Genomic DNA, 18925 nt, shown 5'->3' on the forward strand with positions numbered 1-18925 from the left:
CACTAACGCTCCACTTCTTATATATTTTTTTTAATTAGCCAGGTGTCAGGCAGAGTCAGGCACTGTCGGGTTGGCGATGGTTGACGTCACCCAGGAGGATGCGTTTCTTTATATACAGTCAAATAGTTTTATTTAGCCGGCAGGAGCAGCAGCAGGAGGGTCATGAGATGATTCATGAGAGAAGGAAGAAGTAAAGTTCTCAAATGCGAATCTGTTTTCTGTCTTTTCTTGAAATTTCGCAAAAAATATTGGATAATTTGGACTTTTGTTGGCGTATGAGAGGTTTAAACTGTTAAAAACTCACATACGCCAAGCAGGCATAACATTATGACCACCTTCCTGATATTGTGTAGGGCTCCTTTGTGCTTACAAAAAGAGTTGTGACTCATCAGAGAATGGACATGGGCCTTCTGAGGGTGTCCTGTGGTGTCTGGCAATGGGTTGGTATGGGTTGAGGGGAGGGGCCTCTGTGGATCGTCCCACAGATACTTGATCAGTTTGGGATCTAGTGAATTTGGAGGCCAGGTCAACACCTTGTGCTGTTCTTCATGTTGTTTTTTTAGTTGTTCCTAAACTGTTTCTGCTGGGGATGGCTGCTGCCATCAAGGAGTGTCATTGCTATGGGGTGGGGTGTGCCTGGTCTGGTCTAGGTGGGTGCTGCATGTCTAAGTAACATCCACACGATTACCAGGTCTTGTAAAATATACTGTAGAGGAGTGGAAATATGAAGCAGAATAAAATATTGGTACTCAAGTGAAAATTTGAGGTACTGAGGTACCCTTTAATCCAACTAATAAACTCCTCTCAGTGTTTATTAGTCAACTTTACAGGCAGGGCTGCAGTAATGTAGAGCTCATAAGCATCATCTTGCATCGCACCATGATGGCAGTCATAATTATCCTGGAAATCAGATGACTTCATTACTCCGTTTCATAGACTCTCGCTCTCTCTCTCAGTGTCTTCTTCAGCCGAGTGTGTTTACTTGATGGATCAGCTTGTGGATGTGAGGAGAGGTGATGGATTATTCTGCCTGTCTTAAAGGGTGAACCCCCCCCCTTGAGTCGTGAGCTTTGATCGATTAAACGTGTGTCAGCCGGACGGCTACGAACGGCCGTCCCGTCTGTCATAGTAATCACCGCAGCCGAGTGTGTACCTCTCTCGACAGATAATATAGCCCACAGAGCGAGAGAGCGCGCAGTAATAATCTGTCTATCTGTTTTAATGACTATTGTCAGCGTGTCTCCAAGCTCAATTAACAAATGTCTTCAGTTTTATGGACTTGTTACCAACTAAGCTGATATTTAAACTCCCCTCTCTCATGTTCTTCCATGTTTCTGAGTTAATGAAAACTGAATGGCGTGTACGCGGTCAGATAAGTTATTTACTGAAATCCCAAAAACGATTCATGTAACGATGAGCAGTTTTCTGTCCTAATTATTTTTCTGTCAGTCTCGGAAAAAAAGTCTTGGCAGTCATGTGTAATATCTCATAAGGGTATTTGGTTTGTGTATTTATCCTCAGCTGGTGTAAGGGAGAGATTTCATTATGGAGGATCAGCGGGATTGTGTAAGATGTGCTTTTGGATCATGGATGTGGACTGAATGATATTGAAGTTTGGCCTGAATACCAAAAATAAAAATAAAAGCTCTAACTAGTGACTTAACTATGGATTATGAAGGGTATGAGGCACTTGTATTTAGAAATAGAAATGATTGAACTTTATCAAGAATGTGGCATTTCTGACGTTTCGTTTACGGTACATCGTCTGCGTCTGGACTAAAAAGTTGTACTTGAAGACTACAGCAAATGGGCACATACCTTATGCACCTGTCTGAAAGGAAATAACTCTCTATACCTGCAGGGGGCAGTAGTCTGTATTTGTCAGGGGAAACCGAAGATCTTCTGTTAGCCGGGATGCTAGGAAGCGCTAGAAATTGTCGTACGGAGCTGGCCTCGGTGGGTCTAGAAGATTTAGTTGTTGTGGACATATTTATGGATTTGAATGTTGAATCCTTTGTACTTTATTTTATACTTATATCGCTTTGTTTCTCTTCTGGTGCACTGGTCCGCTAAGCTTACACCTGCAACTTCTGACCACAACTCACTGCAGTGATTTACAGACGTACTCCACGATACAAGTGGGGGTCATTACAGGTGCAACAAAGCAAACTTCTGACTTGTAACTATAAAGTAGGGGTTCTGGTCACGGCTGAGGGGGGAGTCAGTCTCAAAACTCTCTCTCTCTCTGGCCCCGTTCAGACCTTGCATTAACATCCGCCCTGGGCAATCTGATCACAACTGGCCAGCTTTAAGTACACGTGTGTGTTCGCACCTGGCATTAAAATGCGTCTCCAGCCAGCCGAGACGGCAGCAAATTCCTATTCCTATTCCTAAACACTTAAATTATATATAATCGGTGTTCCATGACTGAAAGGGTATTATTCATTCATAACAGTCTAAATCCAGTTCAACTGTTTAAACAGAACTATGTAGATGTAGTTTGATTAGGTGATGGATCGGAGGCCTCAGGACCAACTTAGTTACTTTCCCATAAAAGTCACGTTCATCTGAATTTGAAGCTCTGTTGCTCTGTGAGATTCAGGCTCAACTTTAAGAAGCTGCACTTGTTAAAAGTATTTTAAAACGCTTAAGATCATGTAAATAATGATGATAATTGAGTTTTTATTCATCCAGAGAAACAAACAGATCAGAATTTGAAGACAAACTCATCTTTGGGGCTTTTTCTAAGTACTAGAAAGATAAGGATGATTTGGATTTGACATCAACACAAACCCTTTAAGCATTGTTTGTGTACTTACAAGAATAATTATTTCGATCTGTCAGAATTAACTACTTGCACACTATTCAGAAGATTTAATTCTGTTTGCTAGAATATGTGTTGTAAGGCTGTGTTCTTTGAGGACGCTGTGCCGCTGCAGTAAGCCAGGCAGAGGAGGTTTGCTTTTCTTATCAGGACGTGTGAGTGTTTTCAGCCCTCTGATCGCAGCTCTGAGCTCCAGAAAGCCCTTCTGCAGAGTGACGCCGCGTGTTGCTGCCGCCGCTGCTAAACAGAATCATGTTGTTATTGGTCGGATAAGAGCCAGAGCCAGAGCAGCGGCGGCGGGTGATGTCTCCCACGGCTCTCGCTCAGATGATGGGTTGATAGGATGCAACGCGAGGCCTGCAGCATGAGGAGTTCTTACTGTTTGCCTCTTCCTATCCGTCTCCGCGGCTCCCTGTGTAGAATGATGTTTTCTTGTTTGTCCCGATGTCAGTACTCCTGCCTTAATCATCTCTCAGGTTGCTTTATTTTTCTTCGTCTCCTCGCCTTTCTTGTTCTCTCTGCGTATTATCCACCCCTTCCCTGTATGGCCGAGTGAAAGGTGTGAGTGTAATTAAAAGCAGCAGGCCGTTGTGTGGGGGTTTGTGCTTGTCCAGTCCCCTGTTGTGAGCAGGTACCAGTGTTTAATTAAACATTTCTTACGCTCCTATTTATCAGTGTTTCAAAGAAAATTAATTAATAATTGGTTGCATTTCGCTGCAAAAACCTGCAAGCTGATAAGTGTGTGTGTTTGTCAGGTTGTGGTGTAGTAGTGGTGTGGTCCAGCCCTCTGAGAGAGGCAGTTACATCCTACACTGATTCCCATCATTCCTTCTTCTTTCTTCTGTTTTGTGTCGTGCCAGAAAGCGCTGTACCTGTCTCACACCTGCCCTTTACACACACGCACACACACACACACACAACAAAAACCACACACAAATCCTCCAAACGGCAATGAGACAATCCGTCACAGTGCCATGGTCCAAGAGGGAGGCGGCAGGTGTGAAAAGGCTCATCCTGACTGCACGAACAAACACACACCTAGCAGCCCATAATAATTCACACCATCATGTTGCAAAACAAAACAAAAGCACTCCCTCTCTCTCCCTCTCTCTCTCTCTCTCGCTGTAAACCCTTACACAAATTTATAAGACGAACAATTTCTCAGATTCAGAAAAACTATTCAGCCTTAATCAGGAACTCTGGGTACTCTGAAGCTTTGTCTGTTTAACTAAGGCAGCTTTCGAACATTTGTACGCTCACTTTTTCAATTTCATTATCTGTGAATTACAACAACGAAATATTGGGATCCTTAAACATGCGCCGAAATCTAATCAAAGGCCAATTATGAGGCAGCTGACATGGTTAGTTAACCTGCAGCCAGGCAGCGAGCCCCATATTAAATGCTTAGGCGCCCTTGAGTTTGAATTTGGATTTTTTTGCAGTCGAGTTACAATGTTCAGCTTTCAAATCTATAGTATTTTTTGCCAGGTTTACCGGGATTGAAGACAGGAGATGCTGTATTGGCGAGGAAAGATAGTTATGAATGTAACTCTGGTTCTATGAATTCACCGTCTCTGTTGGTGGTAAAGAAGAGTGATAACGAACCTAGGAGGTGTACGAGAAAAATATTATATCATTGAGATATAAAATAAATTAGATAATAGTCTATAAAGACAATGGTTAAAGGTAAAGGCAAACATGTGTGGCTTTTCCTCATTGGCGAGAGCTTTTGCCTCCCTTTTTTGCGATAAGAGATCTCGAGCAAATACGTTGAAATTAAAGGTTATAAAAGGCTTTTCTTCCGGTGGTTCTATAGAAAATATGTTTATGGTTGTGGAAATGTCACACAAGAAACCGCTATATGATGATCAGCAATGACAGGTTGATGAGTCTCCATCCATAAGACTTAGACCTGCACAAAGAGCCGAGCACATGCAGAAGATGTGCATGTTTGTGGATGTATTAATATATCAGTTGGCGGGCCAAAATAAATTGAGTTTAAATTGACACCAACTGTAAACTGGACCATCAAAGGTCATCTGTTAATATTTACACGGTACTGATGCTAATTGTCTGCAGGTAGCTATTTCGACCATGGTTTTGCCTGGTAGCCTTAGCGGTAGCATCACCAAGCTTCTTACATAGCATATTTCGCAAGGGAGGGCAGATGAGCTTCTGTCACTGGGCTGTGATGTGCGTGAAATGGAAGGACGTCCTATAATTTCTCACTCGTCACGTGCATTAGTGCATATTAGATTTCTGTGCCAACCCGGTGAAGGACATGTTATCAGAAACAGGACAATAGTAACACACACATTGCTTATCTTTTCTGTCTATTGCACCCACCGACACTTGTAGCACACACACACACACACACACACACACACACACACACACACACACACTCGGACTGTATGCCCAGATGGATTGGAGTGTTTTAGATGACAGTTCTCCCCTGCCACCACTGTTGTCAGACATCACTTATCAGGCGCACCTGTGATGGAGGAGAAAGAGAAAAACACAATTTCACCTTATCTCACCCTCTGACACTCCCCTAGCTTTCATTCCCCTATTTTTCTGTCTCCCGGGTTCCCACAAGGTCTGTTCTTCCCGTGTTCTCCTTCAATGTTATCTCTCCATTTCACACCTTCATCTGTTTTTTTTACTTTTATCTGCTGTCATTTTCTTTGTCTGGCCACTTGTCCACTTCTGGTGACTTCACGTTTCCTCCACTGGAAGGTAACACCGGCAAGCTTTTTAGATTTTCACACCCCTGCGCTATGGTTCCTGATGTGAAAATTATTTTTTTAATAGTGCAGTACGCCAAAGTAAAGCTATTTTAGAAGACCGGGGATGGGGATGGGTTCCACCTATCACGTCTGAATCTGTCTCTTTGCTGCTTTCTCAGTCCGAGCCGTCATCCTAACGAGGCCTTGGCAGCCGGCGCACTGTTATAGTCAGCCATCACTCTAAGGGAGGCGAGGCAGGAGGGCAGGGAGATGAGATGAAGTAAAAGGAGGGAAGGTTGAGCTGACCTTCCCTGAAGAGACGGCTGATGGATGGAGAATCTGTCAAAGGTTAAGAAACAGTTGCGTAGCAGCGAGCAGCGTGAGTTCTGAGGGAAAAGGACAGAGTAAAGGCAGCCACCTCTCTGTGGGATGGATGGGCTATGAAGAAGTCAAGATTCTCAAGTTTAATGAGATTGACTACACCATGAGTACATGTGCCTCCTTTCTCCTCACTGGCAAAGCAGATGTTAATGCTTTCTCTCAAGGCTGAACATCAGTCAGTCCTTGCTTTCATTCCTCTTTCTAAAGCAAGTGTATAGTATATTGCAAGTATATTGCCTATAGCTCACTCTGTCTGAGGTTGATTTTTGTTTCAGAAGTCAGAAATATGACTTGTTGCATATCTGCCACAACATTAAAACCACTGACAGGAGAAGTAAAATAACGTTGACCATTTCGTGACAGTACAATGTTCTACTGGGAAACTTTTGTTTGGATGTTACTTAGACATGTAGCACCCACCTAGACTAGACCAGGCACCCCACCCCATAGCAATGACACTCCTTGCAGCCATCCCAAGCAGGATGCAGCCTGACATAGACACATACACAAAAACAGTTTAGGAACAACTGAAAAAAACATGAAGAACAGCACAAGAAGATGTTGACCTGGCCTCCAAATTCACTAGATCCCAAACTGATCAAGTGTCTGTGGGATGATCCACAGAGGCCCCTCCCCTCAACCCATAGGAGCCAAAGGTCCCCCACTAAAACATCCTGTTTCCAGACACCACGGGACACCCTCAGAAGTCCCATGTCCATTCTCTGATGAGCTGTTTTGGAGGATCAAGGGAGACCTACACAATATTGGGATCGGTGTAAATCGCTTCATCGGTTTCATGATTTTTTTCACACTTGGATGTTATTTCCAATCAAAGGCGCTTGCATATGCAACAAATCACGTTTACGACTTTCGAAAACAAAAAAAATCGACCTCAGTGAAAGATTATATGAATACTTGGACTGACTGATGTTTAGCCTTGAGAGAAAAACCTTCAGATCTGCTTTATTAATATCAATAGGCCCGTAGGAGAGATTTGACACATGCCTGGTGCTGCGGAATGAAATAAAGTCTATTAATACGATGAATTACAGCTTTAATAATAGCTGCAACTTTTATGGCTGCTTGGGAATTCGCAAACTTTCTCCTTTTGTTGTTGTTTTTATTTTAAGACATTTATAACCGGGCGGCAAACTGATGTCTCACAGCAAGAAGGTTCCGGGTTCGAATCCGCAACAACAAACAGACATCCATCTTTTATATTACTGCTACCGCATGATGCTGCACCGCTTGGGTTTTACTTTGATCCTACCACTTAGACCTCCTTCAAAACTGGGGCCAGGCTGAAATAACACATTGAGATAGCTGTGGACATTCGTGTAAATGAGCGAGCGTAACAGGCCACCGTGTCGGTTCAGGCAGCGTTCGCAGTTTTGAGTTCATTCATCGCCTCTCTTCCCCCACGCTGTTTCACAAATAAGCATCCCGCAGTGCTGCTCCAATGCGGAAGCAGACCTGTCTCTAAAAATACCTTCACACGCTCGTAAGATGCAAAACAGCCCCTGCAAGTGCATTTGTCTTGTTTTTTTTCCCCAGAAACCATTGTTCTGTTTTTGTTTTTCATCGTTTTCTTTTCTTCCTAAACAAAAAATTTAAAAATGCATTTTTAACGCGCGCTTTCCCTCATGTGGTCGAACACATCCAGAGCAGAAAAGTCTTCTTAACGCCCCTTGAACCTCTGCTTTTGGCGTTTTATTCCTGCATGAGGCAAAGCGAGAGTGAAGAACTTTGAGTGAGTTATGATTTGGAAGGAACATGGCCCTATTTCTGCACTCTTGTTGTCAGGCTTGGGGTATAAACACGGGCTGGTGAAATATTTATCCGTCTCTGGGAGGCAGTCGTTTCCCCAGCGTTGCTCATTAAGCCAGGGTTAATTGTCTCCCTGGCTGGAGAAGAAGGGTCTCTCTGCGTGCGCGATTCACACCAAGATGAAATGAGCAGAGACGGCGGATCGCTGATAAGGGTGAGAAGTGGAGCGAGATGGTGTACGCTTTGCAAAAATGCATGTGAAATGCATCAGTAAATGACTTCCTCTTACCCATTCTTGGTCTCGCTTTTTTCCAATGTTATTGTTGTTCACTGTTGTTCGGCATTAGCAAGAAAGTGCGGCTATCACCAGACAATAGAGTTAAAAAACAAATGGGGAATTGTGCTAACCCACAGCAACTAGCATGGCGGGAAAAAATAAAAGTTATGAATGTAACTCGGGTTCTATGACTTCATGTGGTTTTCCACTTTGAAGAACCTTGGAAAAAAGAGAAAAGACAGAGGAAAGCATAGGCACAAGTCATACAGTACACATGTGTGTATACTGTTGTTGTCATTCCTGTCACTGCCAGAAGGGGGAGACAATATTTTTGCACTGTCCCTTTAATTAATCTGCCCGGCAACCAACGGGGACCAAGCGGTATTTTTACACCTCGGTAAAAGTGACAGCTTGGCCAAATTAGTGAGGCTTGACGTTGTAGATATTGTTCATTCATTCATTCATTCATTCATCTATCTTCTGTAACCGCTTGTCCTGTGAAAGGTCGTTGGGCTGGAGTCTATCCCAGCTGTCATCGGGCGAGAGGCGGGGTACACCCTGGTCAGGTCGCCAGTCTGTCACAGGGCTGTAGATATTGTTGCATTTGCTATATATTTCCGGGTTTTATGCTAAGCTAGTTGCTAACGGGCTGCTAGTTGCGGCTACGCGTTTTTTTACGTGACAGAACGTGTATTCCCCATAATCAACCAGGAGCAGATTTTCTTTTCTTTGTCCTCTCTCATTTTTAGAAATCGTCCTTATTCCCTTTTCAGTTTGTCGTGTATGCATTTTAATATATCTGTGCCTCTTTCATACTCCCCAGCTGCTCCAAGTAAATTCTTGTCTCTCACGTTCTCGTTTGATGTTTCCTGTTTCCTCTCCCCATTACAAGCTCTCTCTCTCTCTATAGTTTTTCCTTTCATGTACTGTATCTCTATTTTTTGACACAAACAGACGAGCGTGAGAGAGATAAAACAATAAGTCACTAAAGATAGAAAGAGGAAGAATCTGCGTATCGCGTTGATCTTTTCCTGCTGTGTGCAGATGAAATTTTGACTTTCCTTAGTGTTTTCTGTGATGTGGAAGGAGTTGCAGGTGAGAGAAAGTGAAGCCGGGCTAGGTAGGGAGAGAGGGATGTGTGGAGGATTGTCTGAGCATCAATATTTCAGTAGACGGAACCTTAGATGAATAATTCACCCTCAAGAAGTCACACTGCATCCCTCTCTGCTAGACTCTTGACCTGGTCACACGCAACCACACTAAATCCCCTCTCCCTCACTTTTTCTTTATGAAATGGAAGTGGCCTCACAAAATCACCTCAATCTACTCCAGCTGGCAGCCCCCCTCTTGCTTTAATCTTCCTCCTTCCTGCCTCCACTCATTGTGTTCTGGCTGATTCTTGTAAAGCTTAGAAAGTGTACCTATTCCCACCGGACTCTGGAATTGAAGCTATTTATGTAAGAGGAAGATGAATTACTTCCCCCTCCACCCCTTCTGAAAGACCCAACTGTGCGCTGGCTCGCTTAAAAGCGTCGCTGTGGCCCTCACAAGAACACACAGACAGGTTTTTATTTTTTTTATTTTTTTTCTCCAGTTATGTAAGCGATGCTGACTTTCCCTCAGGTAGCCTGAATAAGCAGACCTATTTAGCCTCGCCGCAGCTGATGGCGAGGGCCCGGTGCGCCTAGGCTGTTTGCTGAAACGAAATAAGGTTACTCACACTTACACAGCAACTATCACAGCTCTCCCAGATGATGACTTTGACCTGTGTGTGTGTGTGAGAGAGAGCATGACATTGAGATAGAGCTTATCTGAACAAACAGAACGGTGTGAGTGTATAGATATGAGATCAGAGGTTGGTTACTGTCATCAGTCAAAGCAGATCGCATATGTTCCTCATCCACTATTCTGGTCTATTTTTAATCTAATCTGCATCGTTGATTGTTATGAATATAAACCGATCAGTCACAACATTAAAACCACCTTCCTAATATTGTGTAGGTCTCCCTTGTTCCTCCAAAACAGTTGCGACTCATCAGAGAATGGACATGGACCTTCTGAGGGTGTCCTGTGGTGTCTGGTAACAGGATGTTGTTAGTGGGGGGCCTTTGGGTCCTATGGGTTGAGGGGAGGGGTCTCTGTGGATCATCCCACAAATACTTGATCAGTTTGGGATCTAGTGAATTTGGAGGCCAGGACAAGACCTTGTGCTGTTCTTCATGTTTTTTGGAGTTGTTCCTAAACCATTATGCTGCCATCAATGAGTGTCATTGCTATGGGGTGGGGGTGCCTGGTCTGGTCTAGGTGGGTGCTACATGTCTAAGTAACATCCACATGAAAACCAGGTCCAAAAGTTTCCCAGCAGAACATTGAATTGTCACAAGATGGTCAATGTTATTTACTTCTTCCGTCAGTGGTTTTAATGTTGTGGCTAATAAAGCACAGCTCTTTTTTCACTTCTGGCTGGGGACACCCAGAACTCGGATTTTCCAACATTAAATCTCTACTTTTGTGTCTCATGATATTCGACCTTGACTTTGATCCAGATTGCCAACAGAGATATCTTGTCAAACATTTTCTTTAAGCCCCATGTCAGCGGATTCGCTGGAGACAAATGGGTCGCGGATCCACTCCTTTTCATTCCTTTTGGTCATCTCCGGTGGGGGGAGGGGGAGGGTAATGGTCAAATTCTGTTGACAGCCAAGTCCGGCATGGGCTCCCACTTAGTGTCGGGAACATGTCAGATACGTTCCTGTCCACTTGTCACGGTTCCAGTTCGTCTTTGAATGGCTTTATCTGTGAAAGCGAACGCGATTGTCAGTGTTCCCTACGGTGACAAATTCAGTTCAGTGAACAAATTGAAGATGTCACACAGGTAAGCAAGTTCTGCCGCCAGTGGTGACTTTTCTTCTCTGAAAGAAACCTCTTACCGTCTCTCGCTTTGTTGACCGATGCGGGTCCACGGTCCAGTGGTTGTGGATCTAGGCCGTGTCATATGATCAGTTGATGAGCATCTGTGACACTAGTCGGACCTCTGACAGCTACTTTTCAGCTGATTCAGCATGTTGAATCTGTCATCTGTGAGTCCAGGCCTTAAGTGGAGCCTGTTTACAAGGTATACTAGCTGCTATATGGAATAATCACCTATTTTATATAACCTGCATACATTAATCTCTGTAAAATGTGAGTATAAGGTCGTGCTGTTTTACTGCCTTTTTCTTAGTATATTTCCACTTAGTCCCACCTGTGCCTGTCTTCCTCGCATCTATGTAATGTTTTTTCCACCTCCAGTAATTTCCGCAGCCTCAGCACAGACGGAGAAGCGGATGCTGGATGTTAAAGAATACTTCTCAAATAAAAGCCAAGATGGTCACACACAAACACACACACAGTCCTCGCGGCCAGTAGCTCACACCGTAGAGTCATTTAGCATCTTTTTGCGCATCGCCGGCTCTCCCATAAATCAATGGTCCCACAGTGACGGCGTGGATATCAGCACATCAGCCATCTGCTCTGAGGATATGGCCGCTCGGTGTCGCGCGCAAAACACACGAGACGCCGCCGTGTATTCCCACCAGAGGGGAGAAGCCATTATGCCGTTGTTGTTTTGATAAATGTTTCTCGGTTTTCGGGCATCTTTACATCTTTAATCTGCATATGCTCCTTTAGTCCTTTTTGATTCCTTCTATCATTTACATTCTTTCCATGTGCACCCTTTTCCCTCTTAATGCAAGCCGTCCAGTCTTTTCCATTACCATCCTCCTCTGTGTGAATGATTTAACGTAGTGATTTTATGGCCTTTTTTTTTTCCTCCTCCTCGCAGTAGATGCAATCTAAAATCATTTTCACGCTTTCTGTCCACACGTCTCCCTCTGTTGTCCCGCCGTCGAGCCAGCTGACTCTTTTCAAACATTTATTTTGCACCAGCTCTCTCCTCCGTACACCGCATCTCTCTGCTAATCTTTTTTTCATTAGTTATGGAGTGTTTTTCCTCCTCTTAGTCTGTGTCCTGTCGCACAGTTTCATCGTTCGCCTGCTGCCGTTGTTTGTTGTGGGATTCAGTCTTCTTCTTCTTCTTCGACTCCTCGTTCTCTCCCTCGTCTGTTTGGCTGTTTATATACATAAATGTGTGTGTGTGTGTGTGTGGTGCAGGAGGCATGGGAGTGTTATTTCTTTGTTTGGCAGCCGGCAGCCATCTTTTCTTCTGTTCAGATGCAATTACACCTAAGCCAAGTGTCTCTTTCCCTCCTGTGGTATCTGCTGTGTATCAGCCCTACACCGATCCAATCGATACCGCCTTTATCTTGTCCATCTCTTTCTGTCAAGCCACAGATCTCTTCTTCTCTTAATCTCTGGGAAAAAAGAGGATTTTCTGATTTCTAATCTTCTAATTTAGTGAGTATTATAGACGGTATTCTACGACCTTGAAAGGTTCTTCGCGCAGAGATGGATGCTGTCATTACTGCTATTACTTTTTCATTTTTTTTTACCTTGTATGTTCTTACTTGTGGATTATCCCACAGATACTTGATCAGTTTGGGATCTAGTGAATTTGGAGGCCAGGTCAACACCTTGTGCTGTTTTTCATGTGTTTTTTAATTGTTCCTAAAGTTTTTTTGTGTCTGTGTCAGGCTGCATCCTGCTGGGGATGGCTGCTGCCATCATGGAGTGTCATTGCTATGGGGTGGGGGTGCCTGGTCTGGTCTAGGTGGGTGCTACATGTCTAAGTAACATCCACATGAATGAATGAATGCCAGGTCCAAAAGTTTCCCAGCAGAACATTGTAATGTCACAAGTAATCAGTGTTATTTACTTTTTTCTCCTGTCAGGGGTCATAATGTAGTGGCTTATCGGGTGCATACTGCTGCCTCAGCTTACAGAGACAAAATATGAGATAGTGCACCATTTCTACATATCCTAAGTTTACATGGACCACTCTGCTAATATTTAGAATAATAGGCCAGAGCCTCAGAACAAAAATAGCTCATGTTATCACCTCTGTGGAAACAGACTGGCCCGATCAGAAGGAGTTTATTCAGATAAAGTTTATAGAGTTAAGACGGGAGGCGTAAACTTTTGATAATCCGCTAAAAAGAAAACATTTTCTCCATATATTATATTCAATAGTGTCTCTCTGGTCAGAATAAATACAGTATTTCTGCTCATGTTTGCCAACAGAACATCAGTTGAGTTTCCAGGAGGGACAGAAACATGGTGGTGAACAACCAGTTGTCAAACAAGCGATAATATGACGACTAAGACTGTGTGTTTACATTTATAAATCATGTAGAAATATAAAATGAATTAGCCGGACTAAACGTCATGTTTACTCTCAGGTCACATTTAGCCCTAAAGGCAGCAACAAACTGTGGCTCGTAAACATATATTAGCTGTTATGTAAAGCAGCTTGAGTACAGTATGTACTTGTCTTTTTTTTTTTTTTTCTTTTGCTCTAATTAATAAGGATTTATAATAGCGTGCATGTAAAACAATTTCCTGCCTGATGATGTCCTTTAGGTGAGAAAAGAACACAGGATAGTATGAGGAAAAAAGCAAGTACTCTCTTTGCACGCTGAATTATTAATAATGGTGCATTAGCGGTGTCTGAGTCTTCTCGTTCGTTTAAACAGGACAAGAATTTATTGTCAGGTACGACCTTTGTAATAATGTCACACCAGGACAAAGAGACCTCGAATAGCTCTGACTTGTCTTGCATTTTGCACCATATGAACCTTGTAAAACTCAAATACTTGGCACTGGGTGACCAAGAGTACGAAGTTAACGGGGCATGTTATCTGTAAAAAACTATTGTTTGTACAGTATTCTGATCACCATGACTGAGGAGAGGCTCCCTCTGAAAGGTGTTTGTAGCTCGTCCTAGCCTCCTAGCCTCCCGACTAATGGCATTCATCATTCAAAAGGGGGAAACAGGAAGAGCCACAGACTACTGCCACCTGCTGATATGCAAAAATGTTCCTTCCCTGCAGGTGGCTGTTGGATGTAGTCTTTGTGATGCGTTCAAGTGCAACTCTTTGGTTGAGACGCAGTCGGGCTTTGTCGCTGTGATTCTTTTAAGTCGGTTTCGTGTGTCCTGACCTTCAACCCACAGAGGGTGTTATTTGAAATACCAGATAAGGTAGAGTGCACAAATTAAAACACTTCATGCAGTTGTCAAGGTGACTTATATATATATATTGTGATAAGGATGACAAAGTCACATTGAAGCAGAGCATTTTAGAAAAGCAAACATGAGCATTTGTGTGTGTGTAATGGTGGCTGTGCAGAAAGTCCAATCATCAGAAGTATAATCACCCTCTCTGCAGCTTGTGTATGCATGCAAACAAACACAATGCACTGTATATATATGTATATGGTACAGCAAGAAAGTCTGGAGGAATAATAATGAAGGGAACCTAAGAAAACCATTGTCTTTTGATGCCATATTGGGAAATTTGCATATTGGCTCTTCTTAAAGTCGCTGTAGGGTCTTGTGTTGTTAATGGTGTGTGTGTGCTTGTGTGCGTGTGTGTGCAGCCAATAAGCCAGGCATCTGTTGCCGCCACCTCTCCTGTACCAGTCCGTCTGTCTGTCAAGGAATTGGCCTGCTTTCTTTTCTTAACACTCGCTCACAAACACACTGCACCGCTGAACCCACTGACATGACTCATGTTGGCTTTTATTTAACTGAGAGAGGTACAAATTCTTGTTTTGATGTGTCATTATCATGCTTAATACTGTCAAAGTTGAATGTACACACACGCACACACAAGCTTTAAATTATTTACTTGATGTGTCTTTGATGATTCATCCCCGTGAGATGGAGCTTGAATGGAAAATGTCAACTTTAAACCGAGATTAAACAGAATCACTCAGGGAGGCTGCCGGGGGTTGTGTGTATCTGCATCAATGTGTTTGTGTGAGCCTGTGTGTGTGTGTGTTTGCTATTATTAGACTATAAACTCGCTATGGTGTTCTGGGCAGTCGTTATAAAGCTTTCAGTCTGTCGGACTTATTCCGTCTCTGTCTCATTCAGATAAAGTCCAGTGCACACTGCACAGCTTCTACGAGGCTTCGCTTGTTCCAGAAAAATGTTTTATTATTTTAAAAATTGTCATGTACGTCATGCGTTGTGTAAGATGCAGCGAAATGTTTAGAGGCTCAGTGCGTAAGATTTTCAAATGCCATCTACGTGACATTTAAGAGAATCACTTTATCCCTTCGGTTTAAAGATGCATAAGGCCCCTGCAGGACACCGACTGAATACAAATATGGACGAACCCTCCCTGACGTTCTTAAAAAGCATCTTGGCATTGTCTGACTCCTCCTAGCTGCCAGCTTAGTTAAAAAAAGAGGTGGATCTGAGGTGAGCAGGTATTCTGTGAGGACACCCACCTTTCACTCAGTGCAGCTACACCCCCTTAATTATGCATGACTTTAAGTCTGGATATGGGATACCCTGGATACCCTTGTCGTGAACGTGGAAATTAGCTATAGAGACAAAAAAACGCGGTTGTTTTTTGTTCTGTTCTGTTCTGTTTTTCTGTGCACCAGACTGTAAACATGTTTATTTCTGTTGTAAAGATTTAATTTTAATGTGGAGGTCTACGGAGATTGACTCACTTTTGGTGCGAGCCTCAAGTGGCCATTTGAGGAACTGCAGTTTTTAGGTATTTTATTTTTCAGCGCTGAAGTTTGACATTTGCTCGAGCTAGTGTTTTGTTTGTCCCTTCTGGGCTACTGTAGAAACTGTGTGTTTATGAAGGTCTCATTCTAGGCTGCTAATTTAATTCAACTTAATTTAAAAACGTGGTATAAGCAGTGTTCTTAAAAGTGCAAGACAAAACCAGGAGCTGTTTCCCAGAAGAAATACTGAAATCCCAGTTTCTGTGTCCCAATTCCTTGACTGTGTCTGTCCTTGTTCTTCTCAACTTGTCCTCCATTCATATATATAAGAATAAATGGTCTACTTATCAACCAATTCTCTTGCTTTGTCTTCTATTCAGTGGTGGAACGTGGAGAAAGGCGAGGCCCTGCAGACCTTCTATCCAACGGGGAGCGCCCTGAAGAAGATCCACGTGTCGCCCGACTTCTCCACCTTCGTCACCATCGACAACATCGGCATCCTCTACATCCTCCAGAGGGTGGCGTGATGACTGCCTGCACAGCTCCAAAACTAAACAAAGCAGATACTACTTTCCAGCCAAATACTACAATTCCTTGCAAAAAAAAAAAAAAAAAGAAAAGAAAAACCAGCAGTGGACACGTTTGGGACACTTGCAGGACACTTGCACTTCTCAGATACACAGTTTACATTTCCACTGCACATTCTGCAACAATAAATGAAAGCATTGCACACATATACTTTGATTTCTCTGGGGTGAAACGACTCCTAACAATCAGCTGTTTCAGATTTATAAAGATGCATGCTAATCATTAGTTTGTACATAAAATAGCATCAGATATATTATAAAAACAAGAAAGGGTGCATTAAAAAGCTAAAGAAAAAGGGCTGCAGTTCCTGGTGATCAGGATCGAGCACATATTTTCAATCATCATTAATGAGGAGGTGAATATCAAGAAGCTAAAAAATAGACTTCCCGCTCTGTGCTGTATAAGCCGCCGTGCACGTACGCTGATCTTGTCGGAGCGTTTGACTCGACTGTGCTGTGATGTTTTTTGAACTCTTGATTTCTCATGCTTTTTGGTTTGAGGGTAAATCTTCTGAACTTCATCCTCAATATAAACAGGATTTTTATTTACGCTGACTGCAGCCTTACTCTGAATGGGAATATACTGTCTTGTCTAAATGATGTAGTGATGTAAATGCCTTCTCAATCCACCACCAGCACAGATGGATGGAACGTTTGGTATTAAACACAGAGAGCATGATGAAATTCAGTGATTTAACCATTTAACATTTTCAAAGCTTGTGAATCTTTTTAGTACTTCTGAACTACTTTTATTTTCTACAAAAAAAATCTTTATCATTTTTTTTTTTTACCAGTTTCAACTTTGTATACCACTTTATACCCATGTTTATCTGTATGTTGTATTACTACTGAGCCTTTTTCTGATCTGAGCACTTTGAAACATGGAAAAACAATCTTTCAGGAAGCTTGAAACACTTCCCATCTTTAAGTGCTTATATTTTACGTATGTGAGAGCGTCAAGAGTCCCTCCTCATACTGCAATCTAAAAAGATTCGCGCACAAATGTTCATAGTGTGCTCTTCTTGAATGGTGCTTTGAAGCTGAAGTGAAATCAATCAGCAGCTTTTTCTACATGTGAGGAGGAATCTGGTGTATTTGTCAAAATATTGGCTCAGGATGTGTTGCTACAGTTAAATGGTGTGGTGCAATGTGAGTTTAATTTATAGAAGATTAAACTACCTGATGTGATGTTGCTGCGTGTCTTGATTGTGTCGGTCTCCCGTGAAAATGTGATTTCCGCAGCGTTGGTTTATGAATCTAACGGTCCCCCCGACCGAATATACATGTCACCCATCCTGGAAATAGATTTTCACACCCAGAATGATGTGAGTGAAAATCCCATGTGTTGTGAGGAGAAATTACTTTCACGACAGTGTCGCTTAATAACTTCTTTAACAGGTTTTCTCCATCTGTTTGATGTCGAAAATGAAGTGCTCGTGCTGCAAATGTAGTATGTATTTATGGAGATTAAACTGTCTGGAATCCATCTTTTTTACCCCCACAAATAAATATTCTGTTATGTTACAATGATGTTACAAGTTATATTATTCAGCTGACGGTAGTTTATACCCTGCTTATTCTTTGTTTTGTTTCCTTTATTTGACTGTCTGTGGAGCAAAGGGTGAGTTGAGCCAATATTGTGGATTCTGGATCAGATCACAAAATTTGGACCATTCAGGTTTTTGACATTTGTCATCCCTGATGCAGTATAAAGTGGTTAATAATAAACATAGACTATATTTGTTATATAGTGTATGCCATGAACCTGCTGATGCACACGCAGTCCATTCATGTTTTTCTTTAACAATTAAACTTATAAATATATATATTATAAGTATTGTTACAGCATATTCTTTTGATACACTCTAATTGGTTAATTTAAATTTGTCAGTAGGTGAATATAAATAACTATTATCACCAAACATTTTTAATAAAATATAAATTCAGAAAATGCATTTTCAGAAGTCCATGCGTTTACTCCCCCCGGCCACACGGTGGCACTGCTGCACGGACCGGAAGTAATTAGCATAATTCTAATTAGTGGAAGCGGGCGAAGGATATCGTCATATTATTTTATTTGGTAAAAGTTTGAGAAACAAATTAAGAAACTTGACAGCTATCTTGTAATATTGTAGGACATTGTGAGAGCACACACTCTAAAGACAACTCGAGGGTGAAAACAGCGAAGAAGCGGAAGAACGTTGGGTATCCATTGACAACCATTGCTGCTATGGCTAAGCTAACGGTTGCTAAGCAATCAACTGACCTTGCTTACACCTGGGAGCGCCATCTTTCAGCCGAGTTTTCTAAATACAGATGTAATTTTAAAGCTTAGAGATTGAACTAATACCAGTGACTCATGTCAAAGGAAACGTATTCAAACTTCTGGACTATTCTGCCAAGAGGGAAGTCGAGAATAAACACCTGGTGAAAGGTAAGACAGATAATCAGTTAAGTTCTTGTGTGTGCTAGTTGTTGTGCTACTGTTTTAAATAATGGTGTATTTTTAGGATTAATCCGATAGTTTGATGTTCCACAGTTGATTTTATTTGTTAATTAAAGCGTGTGTTTTGACGCTGAGGGACGCTTTGCTTGTTTACAGTTTAAGTACATAAGAATTGTGGTTTATGTAGTTTTTGTTGCAGTGACTACAACTGGCAACCCACTGGTTGTGTTGGTCCAGGGGCCTTTTGTTTTGTGGGTACCTTTACAGAGGTTGGTGCATGTTGGTTTCTTC

The 18925-nt window shown here is 42.4% G+C and overlaps 1 protein-coding gene across 2 annotated transcripts in view; it reads left to right on the forward strand.

Annotated features, from left to right (window-relative positions):
- apaf1 (apoptotic peptidase activating factor 1) overlaps window positions 1–17376 on the forward strand; it is a 39014-nt gene extending 21638 nt beyond the window's left edge. For both annotated transcript variants that reach the window (XM_084573360.1, XM_084573359.1), the window contains exon 27: window positions 15982–17376. In XM_084573360.1, coding sequence (XP_084429486.1) covers window positions 15982–16128 — 147 coding nt within the window. In that variant the 3' untranslated portion in view covers window positions 16129–17376. The remainder of the gene's footprint in view (window positions 1–15981) is intronic.
- Window positions 17377–18925: the final 1549 nt, after the last annotated feature.

The sequence above is a fragment of the Chelon labrosus genome, assembly GCF_963514085.1.
Source record: "Chelon labrosus genome assembly, chromosome: 23".
NCBI lineage: Eukaryota > Metazoa > Chordata > Actinopteri > Mugiliformes > Mugilidae > Chelon > Chelon labrosus.